The following is a 26144-nucleotide window of genomic DNA, read 5'->3' as shown; positions in this document are numbered from 1 at the left end:
GTCTGATTCATCCTCCTGTAACTGCGACATTGAGATTGGCAAGGAGACCTGCACTGTGCGAAAGGTTCAGGCCAAGGGTTGGGAGAAAAAGTGGGGGAAGAAGAGTGAATTCAGGTCTGTGGTTTTGATTGTAAGCATTTTTCTCATAGCAAGTCCAAAAGTTCAGGGAGAGTTTAAGAGTTGCATATATCTTGTGATGATCCTGTTCACCCCCATGAAACTCAGTGTTTTCATAACAACCTTTCCACCAAGTACTTCACTTCTTTCTCTGTAATGGAAACAGGTGAAATGGTTTAACAAATACAGCTGTAAAACTGAGCAGAGGTCAAATACTGACCTGCAGTGCTGCAAATGGTATGATACATGGTCAAAAATACACTCAAGCCCCAACAGGCAGCACAAATAAAAATTGAAATTTGCACTCTAACATGGGGGAGTTATTACTTTGAAAGAGGACTTGTAGGTAAAAACTAGTAGTTTGAATTCTCCAGCTAAGAGTACAGATTTCTGAAACTTTTTTAGTTTCTGATGAAAGGGCAGTTTATATGTCTTATAATTTTAATAAGGCAGAAAAGAAAGCAAAAGGGGTTCTTTGGTGATTTGGTTTGTTGGTTGGTTTGGTTTCTTTGGAAAATGGAATAATCTTTTTCATTAAAGTAGCTGTGGGGTAAGTTTTGAAACCTAAGAAATGGTTTTGCTTTCTATGTTATAACAACATCCCCTCAAGGTTAGTGTGACAAATGATGCCACTTTCCAGCTGTTAGGACAGAAAACTCTGAAATCACACTTTAATCTGAAATATTTCCCCTCAAACTTATGATAACTCTCAGTATATAGATGAGGTAAGATAATTCTCACCAAATGAATTTGCAGTTGTACTAAGCAAAGCATTTGCAGATTTTCTGATCACCTCTGTATTTATTTCATAATGAAAGTGGCTTGCATATTCGGTGTAACACAAAGGCTGCCTTCTCTTTAAAGGAACCTTTCTACAATTAATTTACATCTCTATGAAAACTCCACCAGGAATGTATCCGGAGAGAAAAAGATGAAATCCCCTTGCCTGCAATGCCAACAGGACCCCAAGCCTCATCTACTCCTCTGGAGGCAGGGCCTTCCAAGGTTACTGCACATGCCAGACAGCTGAGAGCAAAGTTACTGTGCAATTTCTCAGCCCCTCCATCACTTTGCTCAGCAGAAATGTCAGAGACAAAAAGAGAAGGTTCTAAGTGTAGCTTTGTGGGGACTGCTGGGCACCAGGACAACTGCAGGAACCAGAGTCAGATGAAATTCTGGGTTTCATCCTTAAGGGAAATGTCAGAAATTTCAGAAGTTCCCATAAACCAGGATATGTTTGTTTATGTCTTTTTTAATAGAGTAGAAATAAAGACACGTTTTTCCTCAAGCTGCATATGCTTACCAAAACCTCAGCAGCCACTTGCTGAATTGTGTCTTTTGTTGATTTCAGTCTGACCACCAAACTGTAGTTTGCCTGCCAGGGCCAGGTTTGCACTCCAGCTGTCCCTTTCACTGGCAGCAGCAGGTCAGGCAGGCTCTACAGCAAAATAAGCACGCAGGGCTACACAGGTGAACTGCCCAGGTGTCCCACAGCCACGTATTGACCTTTCCTGGAGCAGCCATCACAGTGGTCTGCCCAGAACCATGGCAGGGAAGTTTAGGAGCCCATCTGGAGATCTTCAGGCTTCCAGCTACGCAACAAGGAGGCTGAATCCACTCCTTAGGAGTGCCTAGGAGTGCACAGTGCTTCACACCCCTCACAGCAGTGCTGGAAGCTGCAGAGCAGCTCAGGTGAGCTCTGCCAAACTCCAGGCTCCGTGATAGGAGCTGGGGGATGTGTAGACTCACACTTCCCTCCTCCAAACCAAGAGCAGTGGAACAGTTGGGCTTAAGACTTTTGGAGCTCTTTCATCTCTGCCTCATACAGACAGCTTGGAAATCCTTCAATGTTTCTGGCAGAGATATAGATCCTAATGTTCCTACAACTGGGAAACCTACATGAGAAGACTGTCCCAAAGAGTTATTCTGAAAGTTTGAGCTTTTCAGCTGAGAAACCGCTCAGGGATCTGAAGGAAGGTGGTTAATAAATCTGTGACAGTTTTTCTCATTCTGTTAAATTCCAATTTTATAACTGGCAAACTTTAGTGAAATTCTGTTTTATCAAAACTCTGATGACCATCTCCATTAGAAATGTGCTTTAAGAGTTTTTGCAGACTGATACATGCACCCACTGAACTAAGTGAGAGAATAACCTTTTACTTCAATGGCACAGTTCAATTCCTTTTCACTTCAACAAAAGGCTTGTGGTGTCCCATGAGGGTTTCATGAAGAAGTGACAACAACAGGAGAATTTGTCACATGGGGTGGTGAAAATTCTTAATATAAGTGTGAAAGCAGTGGAGCTTCAGAGACAACCTCCTGACATTTACCAAAACTGATTCAAGTTTAACTTTATTGAAAACTACCTGATAAAATTATCTCCCTAATTCCCTGGTTATTGACTGTGGTAACTGTAATCACAAGGCAAACTTCAGTGGCCCACTGAGTTCTTGTTATGCTTCTGGAAAGGTGGTAAAATATTAAATGTTGCATATGCAAATAGACTTAGATAATTCAAAGAAAAGTTGTTGTACAGTCATAGTATATCACTGCATTTGGTCTTAAGCGGCTCTGTTTTAAAGAACTGATTTTCACAGCCTGTTCTCCAAAACAACATTTCAAACAGTCCACTTTCCCAGGAACTAAACCTAAAGTGTTGTATAAAAAAAGCTTCACAACACCATTCCTCAGAGCATATTAATTTCAGGGTATCTGCAAAAAGAAATACTGTCAGCAATAACATCGAAACTATGTTTCATAAGCAGCTTTTCTCTTCGAAAAGAGAACCCATTAAAACTCATGTGAAATGTTTCAAATGTTTCTCCTTCAGCACACTGCTTTGAAATGGCCGTAATCTAAACTAGCTGAGAGACTGAGTGACAAGGAATTACCAAGTAACAGACAGGAACATTAAAGTGAATAGTATGTTCTTACCCAGCAGTGATACCATCATTAGCAAAACCACGATGTGTTTCACAGCCTTTCTTTTGTAAAAATAGAGGAGAATGCAGAATATTATAATTTCTAAGATCTGAAAATAAAAGAGAAGAAAGTTAGAGCTGTGAAACGATGTAATAAATGCTTCATTCAAAGTCTGAGATGTCACATCAATTTTTGCTGCTCTAACTGTTCAAAGGAGAATTGCTTTATAAATCACATTCTGCTAAAAAATAACTTTATTGCCAGCTGACTGAGCTACCAAACAATTGTTGTCATTTATCTTTCCTATTATAAACTTGGAGCATTTCTTATTTCTTTTGTTTTTCTTTTTGCACTTCTATCTATATTATGTCATGGGTAATGAGCAATTGAGAAGACTTTTTTAATGTGACAGCAAAGGGACCCATATTTATTTTAATAATTCTTACAGAAACTCTGTTTATAATTCCTACAGAGTAGAGCATTTAGATAAATAAAAAACAGTCTCTGCTTTTAGCTATGGTATTCCCAGTGTCATTCTTTGCCATGTGCAAGTTTATTTTTGCTGCTCTTTTTTGCCCTTCTCAATTTTCCTACTAATAACTCTCCCCAAAATTTTGTTCAAATTTTCTGCCATACATCATAAAAAGGAAAGTATCTATTTCATGTGGTAGTTCTCAAATCACAGGTACCTGCCAGGAGCTTGCCTTGAAAGGCTCAGTGACACTCTAACAGACCACATTGCAGGGCACCTGCAGCTGCTGAAGCAGCTTTACTTACACCATGCATGGTCCAGTTTTGCTCTTCAATAACATGTGACAACTAAATGACAGACCGTTAAATTTACTGACTCGCTGTTAATGTGTCTCTGCAGATTCCCTCAGTAACTCTCGTCTTTTGCCATCTCAAAAGTGTAGGTATTTTCCCTCCTACCCAAAGGGTTGCCCAAATACCCCTCTATGTCTCAAGAAGACCAGAAGACTTACGAAAACAGGAGTGATGGACCTCTGCACTGAGAGATGCTCAGAATGCTGGTAGCCTTAGAGACAGCATAAAGAAAGAGCAGTTCACTTGTGCATGGTGGAAAGAAATAAAATGGGGGAAAGAAGATGGAAAATGGGATTCTCATCACCGATGAATCAGGTTATTGTTATTTTTTGCAAACAAATCATAGAGAAACCTGTCCATCTTCTTGATTTTGTCACCAGCATACTATTTCATGTTTCACAATGCCACTCCAGTCTTGAGGCATCAGTAGATTCAAGAATACCTGGGTGTTGTGCTGATGAAATTTCCAAAGGACTGAACAGTTACTAGTGTCAGTTATATAATGTAAATAGCCATTTCCCATTTTAGAGAGTGACTGCAGCCAGAAAGCAGTCATCAGCTATGTCCAGTTACTAAAAGCTTCTATCATGCTTACAGCTTCCCCAGTTCAGCAGTTTAAAAATATGAACAGAACATAATTATGCTTTAATTAAACTTTTATTACTTTCATGCTGATTCTTTGCTCACAAAGACAACCAAAAGACAATCATATTTCAGAACTTTAAGACCGCATTTTATACCACATTTTACAAAATGTCAAATATGTATCATAAGATTTAAAAATTTAAAAAAATCAAACCAAACCCAAAGTGTTTGTGGTGTTTTGTGGGGGTTTTTTTGTAAAATGTGTTGAATAAAATAAATCATTTTGTTGTGGGTTAAAAAATCCCCAAATGTTCCTGGATTAATCCTAGATTAATAATCTTCACAATCTCTTGTACAGTGTTGATCTTACCTCCCTCCAGAGTGATGTCTCTCCCCACCAGACTTGCACCCAGAGGTGAGAGCTGTAGAAAAAGAGGCTTTTGCCTGAGTCTCACACTAACTTAGCCAGCCTCCCCAGCTTTATTCAACAGTGCAACACTGGGTATATTTAAATCAGGAATCAAGGCAGAATACCTTTTAAGATCTCCAGATGCGTGAGTTCATCTTGGCCTCCCTGTGGAAAACTATGATAGACTTTTGAAGGAACTTGAGGGGAGAAGTAAAGGTAAGCAGACTTTCTCTTCATGCCACTAGCAAACACATCTTAGGGCCAGGGCAGAATATCACATTATCAGGCTGCAGCTACAGCAGTCTCCAAATAGCTTCAGTTGCTATTTTGACAGTGAAAAATTGGTAACAGAAGAAAGATGTGCTGAATAAATATTCGCCACTCAGAAAGGCACCCAGGCTAAGAAAGAAGTTCCAGGGATGTCCTAGGCATTCTTCCCATGACACATGATTTCATGACTGGCACACTGATTGGTGTGCATTTATGGGACTGGGCCATGGCACCACATGACACAACACTGTGAGATCTGCTTCCCCTGCCAGCACAAACCACAGCACCAATCACCTCTCCCAGACCCTTGTTATGGTTGCCACAGAATGTGCAGAAACCCATGAGACAACCCTACTGCAAGCAACCAGCTACACCTAGTTTGATTCATTTTATTTCCTCTAGACAATCCCAGCAGGGGAAGCATCATCATCTGCCCTGTCATTTAGACTTCAAACTATGCAAGAACAATCATCCAAACCAAGCCAAGGGACAGGCACTGGCTCAAACCATTCCACCACAGTAGCTCTGGCATTCCACTCCCTCTTCCACCTCACTCCCTGAGTGGCAGGTTTTGCCAAGCAGCAAAAGCCTTGACTGAACCAGGTCATTGTAGCTGGCTCTGTCCATCAACCTTCTGTTGGTCCTCATCCTGTCATCAGCTCTTCTCTTGCTACAGCTACCATGAAGCTCCACGGTAATCTCCTCTTGTTTAAAAGCAAGCAAACTCACTAAGACTCACTCCTGAAAGAAAACAGACAAGCAAAATGATCAAAAGGACATGAGTCCCTGATGGCAGCTCTCAAAGGGGCTCACAGGTCTGTGTGTGGCTGCTTCTGCCTCCTGAGCAAGCCCCAAGAGCAGCAGTGGTGTAGGGCCACAGATGGCTGTCCTGTGGCCAGATCTAGGGAGAAAAAACTATGTTTGCTTTTCAGGGCCACTATTTAAGCTTATGCAGCTCTGCCAAGTCTCACATACTAAGCATAAAATTAAAACAATTAGTTCTCACCTGGTGCTGCCCAGCAGCCAAACTATTCTTCCATGGTTCTCTGCCACTCAGTGACCCACCAACAGGGCATCTTTAATCACAAGACAAGGGAGAATCTATGACAATTAAGTCACACTGAAAGCAGGGTGCACGGCTCCTACCAGGACCTCACACAGACATGAGCCCTCCTGGGGTGCCTCAGCTGCTGCCTATGGTTGTTTCCTGAGAATTACCCAAAATAGTGCTCACTGTCATAGCTGTAGCTGTAGCAGTGTTAAATATGAAGTCCAGGAATGCAAAGTGTGTAGACTGTATCAGCTTCACATATTCATTTAGAGGAACTGAAGGAACTTGACCTGTTTACAGTCATCTTGGCTGTTGTAACTAATCTATACCAAAGTGGCCTCAAGCCCACATCTCAACATTTTTTTATAATCATGATGGTTTTTATGTTTCTAAGCATTATCAGAAGGCACCAGAACAAAATACCACATTGTCTGCCACAAGTGTTTTTCTGGGATAAACAGCAATGTAAGGACCAATGAACCAGGGAGGTCTAGGCACTTTGAAAAAAAAGCAGAAATTTTGCAGAGATTAAATATTAACAACCAAATACTTACTACACTTCTGTTTAGGGAAACCTAAGACCTTCCTCCATAGTTTTTTTTCTGTAGTGATTCAAAGTGCACATAAGCAAAAGAGAAAAAAACAGGCTAGGATAGTTATTCTTGCTTGGACAGGATTACGCTACTGCAAAGTCTCAGAAGGTGACTCAAAGTTGTCTTGAGGGAATTAGAGGCTATTTCTGCAGAATATGCCAGTGGAGTGCCACGTGGGGATGGTTTACCACCCAAAGAGAACATTTTGTACCACTGGGGCTTTGTGTTTCTCAGCAGACCCACTTTGGGGCTACTTTTAGAGACTGTATTGCATTACACTTCTGTACTGTCTCCTCATTATATATTTGTTCTGGAAACTCTGCAACTTCTGCTGCACTTTTTATATCTCAACAGCCAACCTATGCTAGGCATTTTACAAACAATCATGAATAGCTTGCTCCCTGCCCAAAGAATGTGTACAGCATGGTTTGGTTGATTTTCTAGCAGCATACCAGGATAATCAGGCTGGTATCTCGCAGTTTCCAGTGGAATCTTTCACTCCTCCCTCTCTTTTCCTTGGACAGAGGAAGCTCAACACAGATGAATCCAGGGAGCAGAAAGAACAAATAAAGCTTGACATATTTTTGAGTCAACAAGATTTGCTGTGTACTTTCTCCATCCTCCACCTACAACTCATGCTGTACATGTAGAATTAGATGCTGGCTGAGGCAGGGAAAAGAAGAGAAGAAAGTGCAGGGGTTACCTACCACTTCCTCATAATGTCTCCTAAGAAGAATACAGCACAGTCTTCCTAGGCATTCAATTGTGTTCTTACAAACTTTTCCAGAAATAAAGTCAAAAAGTTCTCATATTGGGAAAAGCCCTTTTCCAGGAACCTGCTGGTTTCAAGGAGGCATGAATGGCATATGACACAGAAATTTCTGGTGTCACTGGGGAGATTTTTCTTACCACCATTTCTACACAAATGGGTGAGTCAACAACTAAAAATCAGTGCCAGGCTACTTTATCATCCAAAGGTGTAACTGCATGGTTGAAAGGAATATTGAGTAAAAAAAGAGAGGGTCCTCCAGTGAGCACTGAGATCCCTTGTTCTGAACCCCCTCCTAAAGACATCACTCTCGCTTTGCTGATTGCATGGATTTGCTGAAGCTCTCACAAAGGCCGAAGCTACCCTTACTGAGCACCCCAAAATTCTTAGGCATTGCCTAAAAAGCCTCTCTACTGCCTGATTGAAAGTGCATGTTGTGATTCATATAGCACAAACATTAATTTCTTCCACTGAGCTGTATCACCATCTTTCAGGATCTTTCAAAATGCACAAAAAATTTGAAAGAGAGCATCAATGGTTTTTTATAGTAGCATGTAATTAGTGCTTAATCCATAGTCTCATGGATAGTTAGATGTATGTACAGTCTGCAGGCTGGCTGAAAGATTAAGGTCCTCACACTGTCTGCTCAGTGGCTTTCTAACTGAGCTTCCCACTGAGAAACCTCGGCACTAAGTACCTAATTCAAGTCAGTCACTTTACTGGGAAAAAAAGTAACTGCTTCTGAAGCCCCTCTATTACATCTTTCACATTCAGCTGGAGGAAAACATTTTCCACTTTCCAGAGAAGAGAGACAGAAATGCCTCCTAGTCTCTCTGGTCTTGTTCCTGATGCTAATTAAATACATCAAAGAAGATGTATGCTATTTGAAGTTTGTATACAGATTCTTTAATCAAAACGGTATTTAGAATTCTAACACAGGTTAGAGCAGGCCACCCCTTCACATCTCAACTCCATACAAAGCTCCTTTCAGTTAGGCTTAACAACATGGGCAAAAAACAGAGAGATATGAAAGGAAAAAGAAGGACAAAGAGCCTACATAGCCTGTTTTTTAAAAGCACAATTCCATCACATGCCAGAAAACTCCTGTAACTTAGACGTACATGCAGACAGAGTGGCATGAACACATATATAGGAAATACAAGTAGTACCAGTATTTAGGCTTTCTCTCAAAGATCGCCCACCCCCCAGATCTTTCCACTCTTTTTAATCCTGCAAAACTATGACTTTCTCCTGGCATGTAGCTTGAAAGACTTCTTCTGGTGCTGCAGGGGGCTGGGATAATGACCCAGGGACTTACTCTCTCTCCTATGAAAATCACACAATTTATCTTCAGGAGCAGTTTTTCTACCACTAATTCATAATATTGTAAAAGGCCCAAGAAATCCAGATTTAGGGAGTAGTATGAACCAGATACTCACAGAAAATACCAAAAAAGGCCAGCTCACTAAGTAATTCTGTATTTGTCTTGCTGTGAGCTCTTGAGGTACTTTTGGAGCAAACGTCACCGACAAGTATGCCCCTGTTACTGTCAGTGTTCCTCCTTCAAAGAAAAGGACACAATATTTTGGTCATAAAGTGTTTGGTAATCATAGTCATGCTTGCTCTCCAACTGATTTGGAAAGTTTCTCGAAGAACATTTAAGTCCCTTTAAGCAGATCTGTGTTTAGGTAATTGGATTGCCTTGCATTATCTAGTATAGTTTTTATTAAAGACTCAAAGAATTTTGTAAATGTGAAAAAAAACTGTCAGTAGAGCCTTGCAAATTAAGGTTCCAACTCAACAAAGCATTTTCAAATATTCTCAGTTCCAAACCCAAGTGTATGACAAAGGAGAATCAATCCTCTGTATTTCTCACAGGCACAAAACACATCACACAAACTTAGCCTAAACTGACAGGACAAGTTGCTTACTGGGGCAGTCAGCTACATCATTAACCAGTGTAAATAATCATAACTCTCCTGAAGTCAGTGTGGCCACAGAGATCTGCACCAGCTATCAACCTACCCTGGAAATATTAGAAGCAACACATATGTTCCAGTCCAATGCTTATATGAAGCTGTGATGAGATCAACATTTCGGTTGCTCCCTGTTGTATTGGCAGGCCAATGAACTGTTTTATAAAAGGTTGATTTGCAAAAGGCTATTCAGCCACTAGGTTGCCAGGGCCCCTTTTCAAGGCTGAACTTGCATTACTGTGCTTTTAATAAAAATCTGGAAGTTCTGCCTTGTGGACATCCAGCTGACAAACACAGATGTTCATTGAAGTATCAAGATAGAAGTGAGCCGATCCTGCGCTACATAAGCTGTATTGGATTAAGGAAGATAGTAGCTAATCAATTTTTCTTCAAGTAATCTTTAAAATTCTTGGCAAACCCATAAATCGGTGTGGGGTACAAGGCTCAGGAATATAAAACAAAGCACATCCGGAGGGTTTTGCTGGCACTGCTATCTCACACAGTTCCTTTAGAAAAGCAGAACTGTTCTATATTTATGTGCTTACAAAACCATCACCATATTTCCCATCACACAGCTCATTCTTATGGAATGTAGCAACATTGTTAAATCTTTCTTGCAAAGTCAAACTCAAAGAAATAACATAAATCAGTGCTGAACACTAGTTAAAGCAACACATAGTGTATAAGGCCATAAGGGAAACATGATCAGTGAAGGGAGAAGGGGTATTAACTGTAGCAGCTGAGCTGACAAACTTGTATTCCAAACCTAAATAAATAGTATATAGTATTCCTGGAATGATGCTGAACATATCTCTCCAAAACATTCATGAAAACAGCTGTCCTCACTCTAGTTTGGACAATCAAGCCTAGATGCTGGGAGTGCACACAAGTATCAGGTGCCCTGCATCAGGTGTGTTGTTCCACTTGAGACAGCCTGGAGTAAAGCCCAAACCCTGAAATGTGCCTGTCTCTCACTGTCTTCAAGGCGGGCAGTTTTGATACACAAAAAAATCTTGGATGCACACAAAATGTTGACACACTTTTTTATAGTGGATACCACATTTCCCAACAAAACACCTGGCAACATGATTATTTGTTCTTTGAAGTGATAAAATTTATACCTAAATGGAAGTTATCATTTTTTAATTGAGCTTGAATTGTTGTGCAAGGTTGATGCATTAAGAAAAAAAAATCTTATCTTTGAATGAGTAATTCAATAACTTCCCTGTTTTTATTAAAACTGTGTTGTACTCATAAAGATAATACTAAAGACAACCTCAGAGGCAAAAATAGAAAATGAAAATAAATTTAAGCAGTGAGGACACATAAGGAATAAGTTATGGTTGTAAGAGCAGAGGATTTGGGAATGCAGTCTTTCCTTCATGCATTGAAGTTTCTCTCTCTTTTTATCACTTCTTCCCAATTTTGAAAGTATCTGCCTTGAAACACTTGCTGGGGAAAGTGGGAGTGTGAAGGTGGGGGGCTGTGTGAGAGTTACAGCTTGCTAAGCATATGGCAGCACACATGCCCATATTAGCAAACGCTTACTTACCCAATATATCAGCACTCCTCATGGTCTTCTTTAGGAAAAAGGCAGAAATAAATGCACTACCTAGAATAGAAATATAAAGACCTTTTATATATGTGTGTGTGTTTTAATATCAAGTGCTGTAGTAAAAAGCTGCCCTGGGCCAAGTTTAAATATATCTCATGACTGTTGTTGTTGCACCATACCATGATATAAACAGCCAGGAGTCCATTCCTACAACCAACAAACGCTTAGTTTTGGTAAGATTTCAAACATATCCAGCAGGCTCTTAAGTGGTTGAATGGATGCAATACTCTTCCCATCTCCCAAGCAGACACTGCCTAAACTGCTCTGATTCAGTCATATGTGGAAATGTCAGAAAAACTGGGCACTGATCAGCCTTACTGTTTCACTCCCTGTTTTGCTACCGACTCACTATATGGACTTGCTTAAGGCAAACTACATCATAGAGCTATAAAATTCTGCTTCTTTAGAGGCTTATAACTAAAGGAACAGCAGTGCAATTGAGATGGGGAAAACCACTGCAAAAGCATAGCATTTAATATGAACTAAGACAGTGGCCATTTCTGCAAACAAATAGGTAGAAAGTCCCATAGCTACCATATGGGAGCACTGCCCAAGATCTGCCACAGCGACTTGTATGAGGAAGGAGAAACGAAAGTGAGCCCTAGAAATTATCTCCTGTTTCCTGGAAAACTCTCTCCCTTGTTCACCTCTTGCACCTGCCCTCTGCCAGCTCCTGGCCCTGACTCTTTTAGGTTGGGGAGCAGTGGGCAGGTGAGCAGCAGCAGCAGTGGTTGGGCCAGGATTTCTGCTAAGCAGCCCAGTGTGGACATGTGCTGGAGAAGAAAGAAGGGGTTTGAACTTAAAATGTTGGCCACCTGGGAGAGATGGCTCTATTTCGTCACACAACATTAGAGCATCTACCTCTAAAAAGAAACAAAAGAGGCTGGATAGCTCCTATGTAAAAGGGATGAGGAAAGTCCTTTGCATTGGTAACATTAGATTCATTTAGAAACCTCAAAGAAAATCTTTGCCCAGGAGAGACGGTGAAGGCACACACTGAATCTAAGTCATAGGATGCTGTTACAAAAGCGGTTTCTGCCCACAATTTGAAATTATTGTTTTATTCTTGAAACAACAGTCTTTGCAACTATCTTTGCATCATTATTGTTCTGACAGAAAATTTGTGTTTAACTAGTAGACGTACTCTAGATAAATCTAGAGAGGTACATACTAAGACTTAAACAGAGTACTGGAATTCAGCATCACATCTGTGTTATACAGTCAGTAGAAAATCAGATATAGCAGTAGTCATAAAGTTAAACTGCATCAAGAGTGAGGGAGGTCTGTGCAAATGAATAAGTGCAATAAAAGAATCTTAAACTGAAAATGCCTCACTAAAGGTAAGCTGCTTGACATTGTTTTCTTTATTCAATGTTTCAGTGACAAGTTTGCTGGAGCAAAGACACTGGTGGTATCCAGGCAACACTGGTAATAGCAGAGCTACCTAGGTTTACTAAAAAAAGAGACAACAAAAACCAGGAAAGAAGCAGTATCATCCAAGATAGTGAAGGAATTAATTACTGTTCTGTCTCCCTGCTCTCATATCTCTCCCAAATCCCACCTCAGCCCTCCCACCTAGGCAGTTGGTGTCACAGCAAAGGCCTGTTGCTTAAAGAACCAATACTGTAGTGACTTTTTTCTTTTTTTTTCTTTTTTTTTCTTTTTTCCCTTTTTTTTTTTTTTGAGTTCTCCATTGTCTGGGTTTTCTGCATTCAGCAGAAATCTAGTAAATGCAATCTTAGGTTCAATTTCACTGTTGGCACCCAATTTGTGGTGAGATGACTTATGCCCAGAATACCAGAGCTCAGTACTCTGGAGATGACAAACAGCGTGACCTCTGAGCCTGGCATTGGGCATAAGAAGGTACAGAAATGCAGCCAGATAATGAAGCTTGTCACTCAGCCTGTCATCTGTTTAATAATGCATTCAAATGCAGCCAGGTCTTTCTCCAGTGATAGCTGGTAATGCACTAGTGATCATGAGCTTAACAGAATGTATGTATAATTAATGCTCTTTATGATGTAGAGTAATATGTAGAGGAATCTAAAAATAGGAGAGGTTTGAAGAACATATATTAGGCCATCCAGGATTAAAGGAAAAACTGAAGTAGGAGGGGAGCTGAAACACCAAGGTGAGGAAAATGAGGCCTGGGTGATACTCTGAACACAGAAAACAGCTGTCCGTATGGATAAACTGCCAATGCTCCACATGCATTCAAGTGAAGAAGAAAAGCAAATGAGGTAAATCTAAGAGAAGCAGCAAAGAACAGTTACACAGACATGATGAGATGCATAGAAGACATAAATGACTGATTAGAAGCCTGGTAAACTCTGGCTTTTACCTCCAGGGCCGAATTTTAAGCCAGTTATGGTAGCACAGCCAAGAGAACACACTGGCTAACATGATATTTTACATTTACGTATATTGTTAATTTTCTGAGTTTTACGCTCCCAAGTTTGACTTTTGGATATTCTTTCACATTCTTCAATTTTCGAGGTGGGTATGGATTAGGTTAAAGCAAAGAAACCAAGAGCTAATTATCTTGATGCAGGTGGGCATGAAGGGATATGAAGGGAGTCTGTGAGCCCCAGGAATGCAGGCTGGTATTTGCTAGTTTTCCCTTCTGCTGGCTTTGCAGCTTTCTCTGGCTGGCAAGACAAATGGCAGACAACAAAGTGTCTCCCAGGAGCCCAGTGAGAAATGTCCTAGGAGCTGTCCCAGCTGCTCTGCTCCTCTTCTGTAAGTCCTTTGGTTCACAGCCTCAGGTGCATTCAGTTGGTAAAGACATTAACTACTCCAGAAAGGCAGTTTAAGACAATATGTGAAGTGGCCAACACGTTCTCCCTGCCATCTCCTCTCTGTTGGGTGGCCTCCAAGCTGATGCTGCTGTGAGCAGGAAGTTGGGTTAGGGACTTTCTGAGGTTCCTTCTAACCTGAATCATCTTAAGAGCCTTGAACTCATGGTAGGACAGTAAGTGGGCACCCAGAAGCTACAACAAAGCCTACCAGATATATGAATTTAAGCCCCTACTGTATCCCAAATTCAGTTCCTAAATGCAGCCCTGCTGAAACTCACCACTCCTTTCCCACCATCTCTCAGATCCCAGGTGAGGTTCCTCGCATCTTCCTGCCTTTCCTCCCCGTTACAATCCCCAACCTTTCCTCCCAGCACACTTCCCCTTCCCCTTGATTTCACCCTATCACCACAGCACGAGTCTAACTTCCTACTACCCAACCCCAATTTGCCCTTTCCCAAGGATGGGTCCTCTTGTTGTCCCTCTATCACAGAAACTGTGGGCCTCCTGCCCCTCCTCCACCATTATACTAATGTGGCAAATAAGTTATTGAACATTATATTCAACTCTATGAGTGACAGACTGAGGAACTTGGGCAACTGCTGTGCCGAAAAGTATTAATATGTCTTTGCAACTGGTTTTTTGTTTGCCGTTTTGTTTTAAGTAGCAATGGACTTAACGAGATTGAGATTTGTATCAAAGTGAGAAATAGTCTCTGTTGGTTTTTTTTCTTAATTGGTCAGCAATAGAATACAGTAATACAGAAATGCAGACATAAAACTGTGTCAAAGAGTAAGCTGACAATAGCTCAGCAACAAAGCAAACAATTTATCATTGTTCTGAAGCCTTGCTAGTTTTGAACCACTGGTTTGGGGAATACAATACATGAACAATGCTAAGCCTGGATGGTCAGTCAGCCTTTAAATCATCAAAGCAAAGACTGCATCCCTGAGCATGTGAGAAGACTTGTGTACTCTTAGGTGAATCAGAACTATTTTTAGCTTTTTAACTAATTATTAAAGTAAAACTTTGAAAACTAGGCACAAATCCAACTCCCCTTCTCACTGAGAGTGGTAGCCTGCTAGATTAAGAGAAGGGCACAAAACATGAGAGATGACCAGTTAAGGATTAAATGTTACGCAACAGACACATCCTAATATAATCCTTGAGTTTGTTTCATGCCTTGATTGTCTGCTTATAGTAATATCCATAATTTGAGAAGTAAACAGGTCCTGTAAAATGCTCCAACCTGAATGACAAAGTCTTTCTGAATGCTCATGACACTCAAATAGAAAATATGACTTGACACTACATCAAAATCATGATAAATAAAAACTTTGAGTGGGAAATGGGAAAAAATAGTTTGTTCAGGAGCTTAATTTTTATGTTGAAACAACTTCATCTTTTCATACATCAGCATGAACCAGGCTGCTTTACATTCATTATTGAATGATTATATATTCATTGTATATTGAATGATTATATATCCACATTATTGAAAGAACAAATATTCACTGCATCATGTGACTTTCAATTTAAATTGAAAAAATTGTAAAAAAAATTGAGTTTCTTCATGATGTGCAATTAAGTGCCTTGAGGGAAGGCTGTAATGGTGCTACGCATAGCTCAGTCAGCCGTTCAGTCTCTTAGGAGAGCAATCATTTACAATTATCTCCATATGTAGGTTTACTCCAGCACAAATAGCAATAAAGAGCAATGTGGTGTGTGGATTCTGCCACTAGCAGACAATGAATGGTGAGAATCCAGCTCACAAAAGAACTCCTCTGCCTCGTAGACATGAAAGCTGCAGTTAGGATTGTTTCTTGTTTGTTTCTATAAGAAAGGGATAATACACGCGAGAAGTCAAAGATAGAAAATACTGATTCACAGTGTATATTTTTTGTATTTTGTCCAATTGAGCCTTAAAAAACTCAAATAAAAGTGTCCATCATTTATTTTTCCTGCCCCAAACTATTTTACAAAAAAAGTATCTTTCATTACCAAGCTGTTTTCCTGATCCTAAGGTTATTTATGAATACGATCTTTTAACCTCTTTTTTATTGTCAAGTCTTGCACTAAATAATTCCTTTCACAATTTCTTACCATTTATAACTTCAAATATTATTTTATCCTTCCTTTGCTTTCTTCAATTCCTAGATGAGCTTTATGTATTATTTAAAAAAGGTTAGTACCCTCCTCATAAATGCATAGACTGCCTGTACTACTTCTGTCTTCTCCAATGGTTTTTTAAAAAAAAACCAAATGCACCAAATTTCATGTTTGCCTCAAATGTTCATATTGTTAAGCATAACTGAGTCAGTCAGGCAATGGCATTTAAAACTGCCCCTTAAGCACAATATTTTTGTACCCCATTTCACTGGTGGTCTGAACGAAATACCAAAGGAGAAGTACTAGCCACGATTCAAAGACTATTGCACCTCTCCCAGTTTGTACAACTATATTTCCCTTCATGTCCAAGCATTTACTCTGTTTTATGCCACTTAAGGTTATGCTTTCATCTAATCAAGCAGTTTGAATTCACCCGGTTGATTTTGCCCTAAGTCTGTTGAGCAGTGCTCAAGTTAGGAGGATTCAGTTGCTGCCAGTTACATTTCAAGATATGACCTCAAAATAAGCTTTATACAGGCAGACCCTTAGTCTACTTTTCAAGCTGAAGAGATACAGGACCATCCCAATATAGAAAAACTTGGAGATGCTTCAATCCATCCCCAAAATTAAGCTATTTTAGTCTGCCACACAGACAGGAAGATCTGCAATAATGATGAGGTAGGTAGTGCATTTCACTGCTGTAGCTCAAATGAGCAGGAGGTTAAAGGGGCAGAGAATAAAGAGCAGGTCTTCCTGGGCAAGTACCAGTATTTCCACAGGGGATCCAGAGGCTGTAACACTAAGAAGGGGGTAAGAAAAAAAGCTGAACTGGATGAGGTTGCTGGTCAAGAGAGGAATGTGGTTTAGCTTAAGGACAGAGTGAAAAAATTGTTAAAATGTGCCCAAGCATTTTATTAAGCATATTCAGAAGGAAAAGGAGCTGGTTTGGAGAAAGGAGCTGTGCTCACAGCCTTGGATCAGGCTAAAATATCTTTCTCCCACACACAGGTCTACTGATGGGGATGGAAGGACCCAGAACAACAGATGGCCCCTAAAGCCTATGCACAAAGCATGAGGACAGGCAAGTACATGTACACTTTACAGGAACTGACAGATATATCACAGCTGCTTTGGAGTGTCTGCAGCACCATCTCCACAGTGGAATCTGCATATGAAAGAATCATGCCTGAGAATCAACCTGCCCTGAGACCATTGGCATAAAACCTCCTTCATCTACCCTATCTACATCTCAGATGACTGTCTTGCTCAAGGGGAGGGCAAAAGCTTGAAGAAAACCAATCTGCTGACCTGCTGTGGCTCGTTTTGGCATAGACAGGTGAGATGATCCAGGTACAAGGATGAAAGCTGTGTGTAAGCGAGGATTAAGTGAGAAAATACCTGTATGCATAGCCAGAGTTAAACACGGAGCTGGCTCTGCCCAAGACTCCTGGGAACATGTTCACCACCTCTAACTGACTACTAAAAACCTATTGTTAGTTTATATGATGGATATTAATGCTGCACTGAATACACAGAAAGTTATTACAGAATGTGGTCAGTTGATGCATAACCTCTTGATAACAATACTGCAGACTGAATATGTAACATTTCTAACATGATTAAATGTTGGTACTGGAAAAGTGATGGACAAAACATGGAACATTTTCCCCCTAATGCAAATATCCTGATTAAAAAAAGCATTGAAAATATCAGAGGAATTGCTTACAAAAGAGACCATTAAAGTGAGCTGGAACCTGAATTATAGGATGTACACACTACAGAGAGAAGGAAGATCCCTGAAATCCTTTTCTTACATCTTCTAGAAGACTGCAAAGAAAGCACATTTAAATGAATAGTTTGGTGCATGTTTCCCAGATATCATTAGCAACAGAGTCCTCAAAATTCCAAGTTCTTGGTCCACAAAGATGTTACATTACAGTGAGTGGGAGAAATCCACTTCTACAAGAATATCTGGGAATCTACCTAAAGTACCATCAGTGTTATCAATTTTCAAAGCCTAAAGCCATTTCTTGTCCCATAGCTGTATACAAGGAGCACATAAAAATGCAAAGGAATATCAGCAATGTCACTCTAAGTGAGTTAAGTGTAAAAAAATCTCTCTACAGAATGATGAAAACTGCAGAAGAAATTATCTCCAATGCCACTGGCCTCTCCCACCCCACCCCCACATCCAAGCTATTTCTGCAGGCAAAAGCAGGATGACAAGCTAAAAACCACTGCAGCCTAAAATTACCCGAGCTACATGTAAAACATGATTTTATTATTTAAGTATAGAAAGTTTCTTAAGGATCACATCAAACATGTATTACTCCTCCACTTTTAAATTAAAATTTACTAATTTCTCCTCTTGAAGAAAACAACTGCTGTCTTCTCAAACTATTTAAAACCCTGAACAGATGTAGAGCTTGCATCATTGCAACCACACAGAGAAATACTTCCACTGTGTAAGAAGAAAAATACAGTCTTTGTAGCTAAATTCTAAGAAAAAATATTGAAATCTAATGGTGACATGCCAATTTATGGTCTGTGGAGCTGGATTCTTTTTAAAACCAGTCATTGTAAGCATCCAGCTCAAAAGAACAAGGCACAAACTTTTCACTTTTTAATTGATACCGGGTTAAGTGCAAAATTCAGTTGGATGCAGTTAAATGTGGTAGCAGAGCATAATAGACATTGGCTCCATCTATTTTAAGATGCTTCCCGTCTCAGAAGTCTGGAGATATATGATGGGTACAGCACAAATCCATTCTAGGCAGATACTCCAGTCTGCCTTATCCTCCTCCAAAACCCTGGTTTCCAAGCAAAGGAAACTTTCCATGCAGACCCAGAATGATGGAGACCTGCAGAGAATCCCCTTGATGACTGGACATGCTGCAAAGCACATTTCTCCTCAGTACAGCATATGTACTGCATTTCCAATGTCAGAGAGAGTCAGCTCTCACCATAGGGGATGTGTTGACACCGAAGCTAGGAAAAAAATGCTTCTCAGAAGCATCTGAACTTAGGGTTCAGATATACATTTGGAGTTTTTTTATCAGGTACTTAATTTCTTCATTTAAAAAATCAACTTATCAAAGACACACATTCAACTATACCTCAAAACAACTGCCAGACTTTCCAAATCCACCCTCCACCACCTAAAAGAGGTCACAACTTAATGAGAAAAATATTTCTTGATCTTTTAAATTGGAAGACCTGCTGCCTATACTACCCTTTGCCCAGTTGTTAGCAGGTGATGCACATGTGTCTTGGTCAGTTTGTAATTGGCCTAAATGATGAACTCTTGTAAAATTAAAAGGATGCTCTCTCTCTGGCTTTAATTTCAGAAGACATGAAAGTAACTTGTAGTAGAAAGTGCTACTGGGAAGTTATCACTGTAATTGGCTGTCTACATAATTTTAATTTTCTCCTTAGGAAATGTTTGCTAGACTAAATAAAATTTCAGATATCTCTGTTGTTTGGGTAATGAAATGGATACTGTCACCTGATAGATGGGAATGGAATATAAAATATTAAAATCCTTTCTGGAGTTAAAAAAAAAACCAGTGAAAAAGTGGATGAGAATTTTATGACATAACAGTTAGGAAAATGATTTCTTGGTATTTGTTATAAGTAAGGGGAAATAGAGAATGGAGGAAACATCAGATGCAATGTTTCTTCACATTTTGCAAAAATAAAGGAGGGATCTGTTTGGATAAAAAGCAACCCTAAATGTGGTCTCTTTTTTGTAGCAGTTTAGTAACCAATGGGATTTTTTCCCTTCTCATTGCTTTTCATTACTTCTTTCTAGTTTTCTATATTTGCATTTTATTCAGGTTGGGCAACAAATTAGATTTGTCAATATCCCTTTATGTGGAAATGTCTATTATTGTTAAAGATGTAACTACTGTCACCAAAAGAACACTGGGATATGCCATATTAATTTAAATTTCCATCTCAAGTAATATCACATTCCTTTCTTTGAGAAATCTTTCCTACCATGGTGAACTAACATGGCTTTTTATTTCACTCCCTGAAATTCTGCAATTGCTTAACATTAAAGGTTACAGTAAATTGCCTGGGGTTTCCTTTCCCCACTACCCCTTTGCTAAATTGCACCCACACATGGTTAGCTGCCTCCTTCCACCACAGGCCACTGGGAAGAGAATTCATCTTTTCTACCTTCCCATGCAGAATCACTCACTTCCAAGCATGAAACTGGTAGCTTGAGACAGACCATGAAGTGTTAGCACTTGCCAAGAGCAAGTAAATGAGGTGCAGCATATGCAGAACTCTTGAGGTATCTCAGCCCTGGGTGTTTCAACTGGGAATGGGAAGTGACCAGGTTAAGGGATGCAGCTGCACCCCAAATTCCTGTTTTCACAGCCTCTGTTCAATATTGCCCTGTCCACTCTGTTTAGCATTAGCACAATGTGATAGCATATTTTGAACTGTATGTTACTTTATCAAAGAAACAGACTTCTCATACCTGTCTCAATACCTTAATTACAAAAAAAAAAAAGAAGGAAAGAGTACGATCATATCACATGACTTCTGCCATGTGAAGGAACAAATAATCAGGTTTAATAATGCCCATAAATATATTAAACATTTAAGGAAATTTCTAGGCCCTTTGTGTCATATGCTGCAGAGAGTCAAGCAAGTTTGCCCATGTAAACATGAATCACAGTGATGGGCAGTGATGGGCAGCAGAAACCCCTTGGTGTGATGGTAGCACAGAAAACATGTAGGTATGCAGGATCACAGCACAGCTCTGTGCAGGCAGCAGGATGCAGCCCCCTCTGCGGGGGATTGCAGAGCTGGCGACACTGGGACAGCACTGGGTGGCCAACTGGCAGGAGCCAGCAGAGCACAAAGTGACACAAAAGAAAAAACTATGGAAAAAGAAATATATTAGAAGAGCCTCTGAGTTAAGTAGACAGTTTTTGTTAAACTGTCAGCTCATGTAATTATATGAATAATTGCTTTTCAAACCACATGAACATTTTCCTCTTGCGTTCCTGCTGCAGCTCCTGCAGTTTTATTCCTCTTGTCCCAAGAAAGCATTTGATTAAAGCATGTACCCAAGCAAGAAATGGCAAAAATCTCACCTATGACAGATACACATCCCAGTGGAGCGACAACAGCAATGGGGGCAAATCCATAGGCTAGGAAATTGCCCAGTTCTCCAAGCCCCAGGAGGGCAATCCCACACCACCATAGCTTGCTCCTGGAGTAGAGCTTCAGCTCAGTTTGGCAAACCAGTCGGAGATGAGCGCATTTCTAGAAAATTAATTATTAGGAACAGGCATGAATAGAAAGACTTCCATTGTGTTCTTATGTCTGAAAGAATTGGAATAATTAAGGGGGCTGTCAACTTCAAATTCCGGGTGCGTTGAGGTTTTCTTTTTAAGAATGAGTTTCAGATTGTTGTTGCAGAGCTCTATGTTAATTCAGTGCTGCTTTCTGAGCCGTGGTGGAAATGGCTGAAAAATTGAGACTCTGAATAAACCTGAAAAATACTAAGTGAATACCAGCTAGTGCTGCTTCTGAGCTATCACTGCACACATCTGTTCCTGTCTCAAAGCAAAAGCACAGCAGTTGTGCTCTGAATCTGCAAACACTCAAAGGCAGGAGATGGGGCAGAATCAGAACTGTGGCAACAAACTGGGAGAAGGGGAACAGACAAGGCTTCTGCCCATGAAACATATCCTTGCCAGAAATATAACTAATAAATGAAAAAGGCAGCACTTAATCACATTTTATGTAGGGAGGATTCTAAATTAATAAGACAGAATTTAGAACTTGGCTACCATTTCCTGTTTAACCTTAGAAGATCACAGGTAAAGCATTATTTTCTGAAGGAAAACCAGCTACCTGTGACAACAGGTATATCATATACTCAAGTAATACTCCATCAACACTTCCTGTCACATGAAGAAAGCATCACTGACACAGACTTTAATTGTTTTCTCTCTGGCTGTACAGTAAGAACCTATATATAACATGATAATAATTTCCCTTTGACCATGCTGATCTTCTGTAACACAGTCCAGGAAGTCTCCATCAAGAAGATGTCATAACTGGGAATGATGCAATGTTTACCACATTGGTTCTGCAGAATACCATTTCCTTTCTCAAATTACTCTCCAGCCTCTCTGCACACAGGTCAAAAAAGTTGGAAATCAAACAATACAATTATTGCAGTATAAACGGTGGGAAAAAAATTTTTTTTCTCCATCACTTCGTATTTGATTTTAGAAGTGTCTGTGCAGAGCCCTGGGGAGGTTGTAAAGAATTTTCCTCATACTTCCTTTCTACCCTGTGGGCTACTTTAGAGTATAGGCCAAACAGTAATGTCTGTGACACTCTATAGTCTCAGTCATTCCTCTTGTTGAGAGAATGCAGCACATTATTGCAGCTTCATGCTGTGGAACATATTCAGGGGATGAAATCCTAGGAAGAAGTTTAGTTCTCCAAGGAGAAAAGAAGCACAAGGAAATCAAACTTCCACAGACCTGGATGTTATTCACAGCAACAACCCACATTTTTGTGTGTTCCATTTCTATAACCACAGGAAAACAAAGGCCAAATAAAGATACAAATGAAATTAATATTTAAAATACTAAATCAAGAATGCAAATTTCTGCTGAAAACCAAATAGGACAAGTGCTTGAGCTATGTTTTGTTTTCAGATTCTTGTAGGTTTAACTCTTGAAGGCCCAGTGTGATTGAATGAACACAGGAAGGTGAGCTTAGCAACTCCTTTACAGACTTCTTTCTCCAGATGTGTGCCCTCTTTGCACAGCAAAGTATGACTGGTATTTAGGTGGAGACTGTTTCTAATTCAGCTGAAATACATTACAAATGAGGAGGTGTTCTTTAGCTGACAACCTGCTAGAGGGAAGAGAGGAAGGATAATGGATTGCATGGTGGGAAAGCTGCAGAGAACAAAAAAGTGTGGCTTGTCCTTTTAATATCAGTATGAACATAAATGTTGAGATCTAGGGGAAGTCATCATTCATATTTAGAAAATGCTGTTACCAAATGGAGAAAAAGAAATAAAAAAATCCGTTTAAACTGTTTGTCAAATGGCAATGAGAGCTATTGTGTTTTCCTAAACAGCATTTAAGAAGCTGGAAGATAGTTCAAATCCACTACATGACTACAAGTCAAAAAAAAAGAGTTTCTCTATGCCTCAGTACTTCCCATGCAAAGCATCCACTTTGGCACTCAGTGCCCTCAGCAGGCAAAGGATATGAAGTTTGAACAACCTCATTATTACGGGCTGGACTGAATTTCCACTTCACCCTTCTTCACTTCATCTTTCCACTTCAGCTTCAGTGGTTTCCCTAGAGCCTGTCCTAGCACTGTCAACACCAGCAGGTTAGAACTCCCATTGGAGAGGCAGCAGGCATCTCAATCTGCTTGCCACCTCCATCTAAACAGGTTTCCTTCTATGGGATTCTCCAACTAGAAATACTTTAAATAGGAGAGAATCACTGAGGAACCCTCTAGCACTAATAAATTCCATTATTGTGAATAGGAGATTTCATATTCCACTGCTTTCTATTTCATCTTTTACAGAAATGGCAAGAAGTAGCTTTATATGAGACATATACAACTAAAACACAAGCTAGTAAAACTACTTTTCCTGGACAACCTAGATAACGATGTCTTCTGCACTTTAAGAACTTCTTTTAGAAGACCTAAGAATACAATGAAGTCTACAAGATACAGATTTTAATGTATTATTTAACTTTTTACTATGTATTCTAACTGTTAAAAAAACAGAAAGGATTTATAAATGTCATCCTAACCTTTACCAAAGTTGTAAGGGCAGCACCTCCCATTACTTTTATCGTTTAAATAATATTTACACAATTATTTTATCCTAATTGCAGAAGGAAAACTAGTGATCAAAGCTGCTTTGGGGCCCAATATTGCAAAAAACCTCTGTCTTTATGCATTTAAGTACGTTAGTCTCTTCATTACGCAGTGTTTAATACCTCATGATCAATTCAATTTTAGATATGTACACTCTTAGACAGGTTCAGTGGGACCAGAAGGGAGTCATAGCTGGTATTTCCTTATGGCACATTACAAGGAGCATGAGTTAGAATTTTTATTCTGTTCCAGTATGATAATCACAGCACAAAAGATGTTGAGAGCTCCCAATAACTTCCAACAAGTACAGCAGGGCTTTTACAGTTTACAGTTAAATTACAGTTAAAGAGGGAGAAAGTTCATTAAATGCAACAAAATTTATATTTTGAACTTGGTCAAAACCAGACTGCAACATAAGTTACTTGCTAAATATAAACAACTCTATCTAATAAAGAGAAACAATTTCATACCTGTATGTTTAAAGAGACACTAATCAGGAAATTGGAAGCAGCAGCAAGTAAAACGCCCAACAGCTGAGTCTGCAAGATCACAAACCAACAAAATACAAAAAAACTTAAAGAAGAACAATATAATGGTGGTACATTGTAATCAAGTCAAACCCAAATTATTGCACTTTTCAATCGCTGAATTCATGCTGCCCTGAGTAAACTGATAAAAAATACTTGTGTGAGTTGACTACAGATGAAGTAGTAAACAAGCGGGAATGGAAATGACATCTCAGTGCAGGAGGTGGTTTTGCTTAATTCTCATCAAAGAAAAAGCTAGGTAGATTCCAGTTGAAAACTACACACAGGTGTTCTCTTTTTTTGCCTTAAAAAAGACCTGTTCTGTTACATAATCCAGAAGGAAAATGATCAGCGATCAAACCATTCCTATTGGAACACAATTATCTTACACATTAACACATCTGCTATTTGACAGGACAGTCAGGAACACAGGATTCCTGACAGTTTCTTCAATATATTTTGTTATTTCATGAAATAATTTCCTAATCAGTCTGTCTAATTTTCAGTAAGATTTGCAACCTTTCTATAAAGCTGATAAATTAAAAACATTCAAGTAGGATTTGTTATTTTGGAAAGCAGTCATTTAAAGATGCCATTTCAGCAAGACCAAATAACAGGCACATGACAGAGCTTCCAGTCTACTTTCAAAATGTTGAACCAACATCTTCAAGAAACACTTTGCAAGTCATCATAAGTGCATTCAAGACCCATTCAAGGTCACTGTTAAACTGCTGTGAGGAGCCCCGTTATCTTGTAGAGAAGACAAACATGCCATCAGTTTTTATAAACAAGGTCGTGGTAACATAGCTCAGCATAACTACTGCTTACAGGCTCTAAAGCAGCTTCCAAGTCTGTGTTTGCAGCCTCATCTTGCATGACTTTTACCCAAGAATGTCCCCGAGCAGCTGTGAACAGGCAGTGCCTACCAGCCACAGAGACTCTTGCCCCTCAGCATTTACAAAGAGCAACACATGGTTCAGCAAACGGTGGAGGAGAGTTTATTGCTGTGGCTAGATAATTCCCAGACTAAGAAAAGGCATCCCCAAAAGTGTGAATAAACAATAACCTTATTACAAATTTATTACAATATTCTTATTTAAGAGAGAGAGCCTAATCCAACCATTTCCAGCCCATATGTTACCGTAGTGGCTTGGAGTTGGAAGGAGAAACAGACAACAGAACTCCTGTGAGTGAAGTGCTTGTCTCACTGTCAGGTGTCACCAAGACATGACTGACAGGTACAAGGGGATGCAGAGAGCAGAATGCAGGAGACAAGAAGGCTACACAGCATCAGTGCCACAGGCTGTCTACCAGAAGGGTTCAGTGAGAAGTGTTACTGAACAGTTTAGCCCATAGCCCCCTGGTGCACGAGCCACTGGAGGTCTTTCCCATCTTGCATCCTATCCCCCCACCCCAGTATCCTCCCATGGATGTTTGTGTATTTTCCATGCTCTGGAAATACATCTCACTGGAACCAGTGGGGAGAGTGTGACAGGACATCTCATCATACACCAGCACAGAGGTCTTTGCTGAGATTAGGCACTAACTGTTACAAGGACACAAGCAGCCTTGCAGCCTCCTTCCACACCAGGTAAATGCTGTCACATGGACACCATCGGGGGTCTCGTTGGACCAGAGAGGATAGGGTTTCCTTCCTTTGGCTTTTATGCTGTAGCATCCAATTCTGAGCACTG

At 39.9% G+C, this 26144-nt stretch overlaps 1 protein-coding gene across 1 annotated transcript in view; it reads right to left on the bottom strand.

Moving 5' to 3' along the window:
- NIPAL2 (NIPA like domain containing 2) overlaps nt 1–26144 on the bottom strand; it is a 52503-nt gene that overhangs the window by 9278 nt on the left and 17081 nt on the right. Inside the window, exons 2-6 of the mRNA XM_071553057.1 lie at nt 24394–24462; nt 21148–21319; nt 11070–11129; nt 8981–9102; nt 3052–3148 (exon numbers count right to left, since the gene is read on the bottom strand). Coding sequence (XP_071409158.1) covers nt 3052–3148; nt 8981–9102; nt 11070–11129; nt 21148–21319; nt 24394–24462 — 520 coding nt within the window. The remainder of the gene's footprint in view (nt 1–3051; nt 3149–8980; nt 9103–11069; nt 11130–21147; nt 21320–24393; nt 24463–26144) is intronic.

The sequence above is a fragment of the Pithys albifrons genome, chromosome 4, assembly GCF_047495875.1.
Source record: "Pithys albifrons albifrons isolate INPA30051 chromosome 4, PitAlb_v1, whole genome shotgun sequence".
Lineage (NCBI taxonomy): Eukaryota > Metazoa > Chordata > Aves > Passeriformes > Thamnophilidae > Pithys > Pithys albifrons.
The sequence above is the reverse complement of the archived record's forward strand: the minus strand, read 5'-3'. Positions and strand labels throughout refer to the sequence as shown.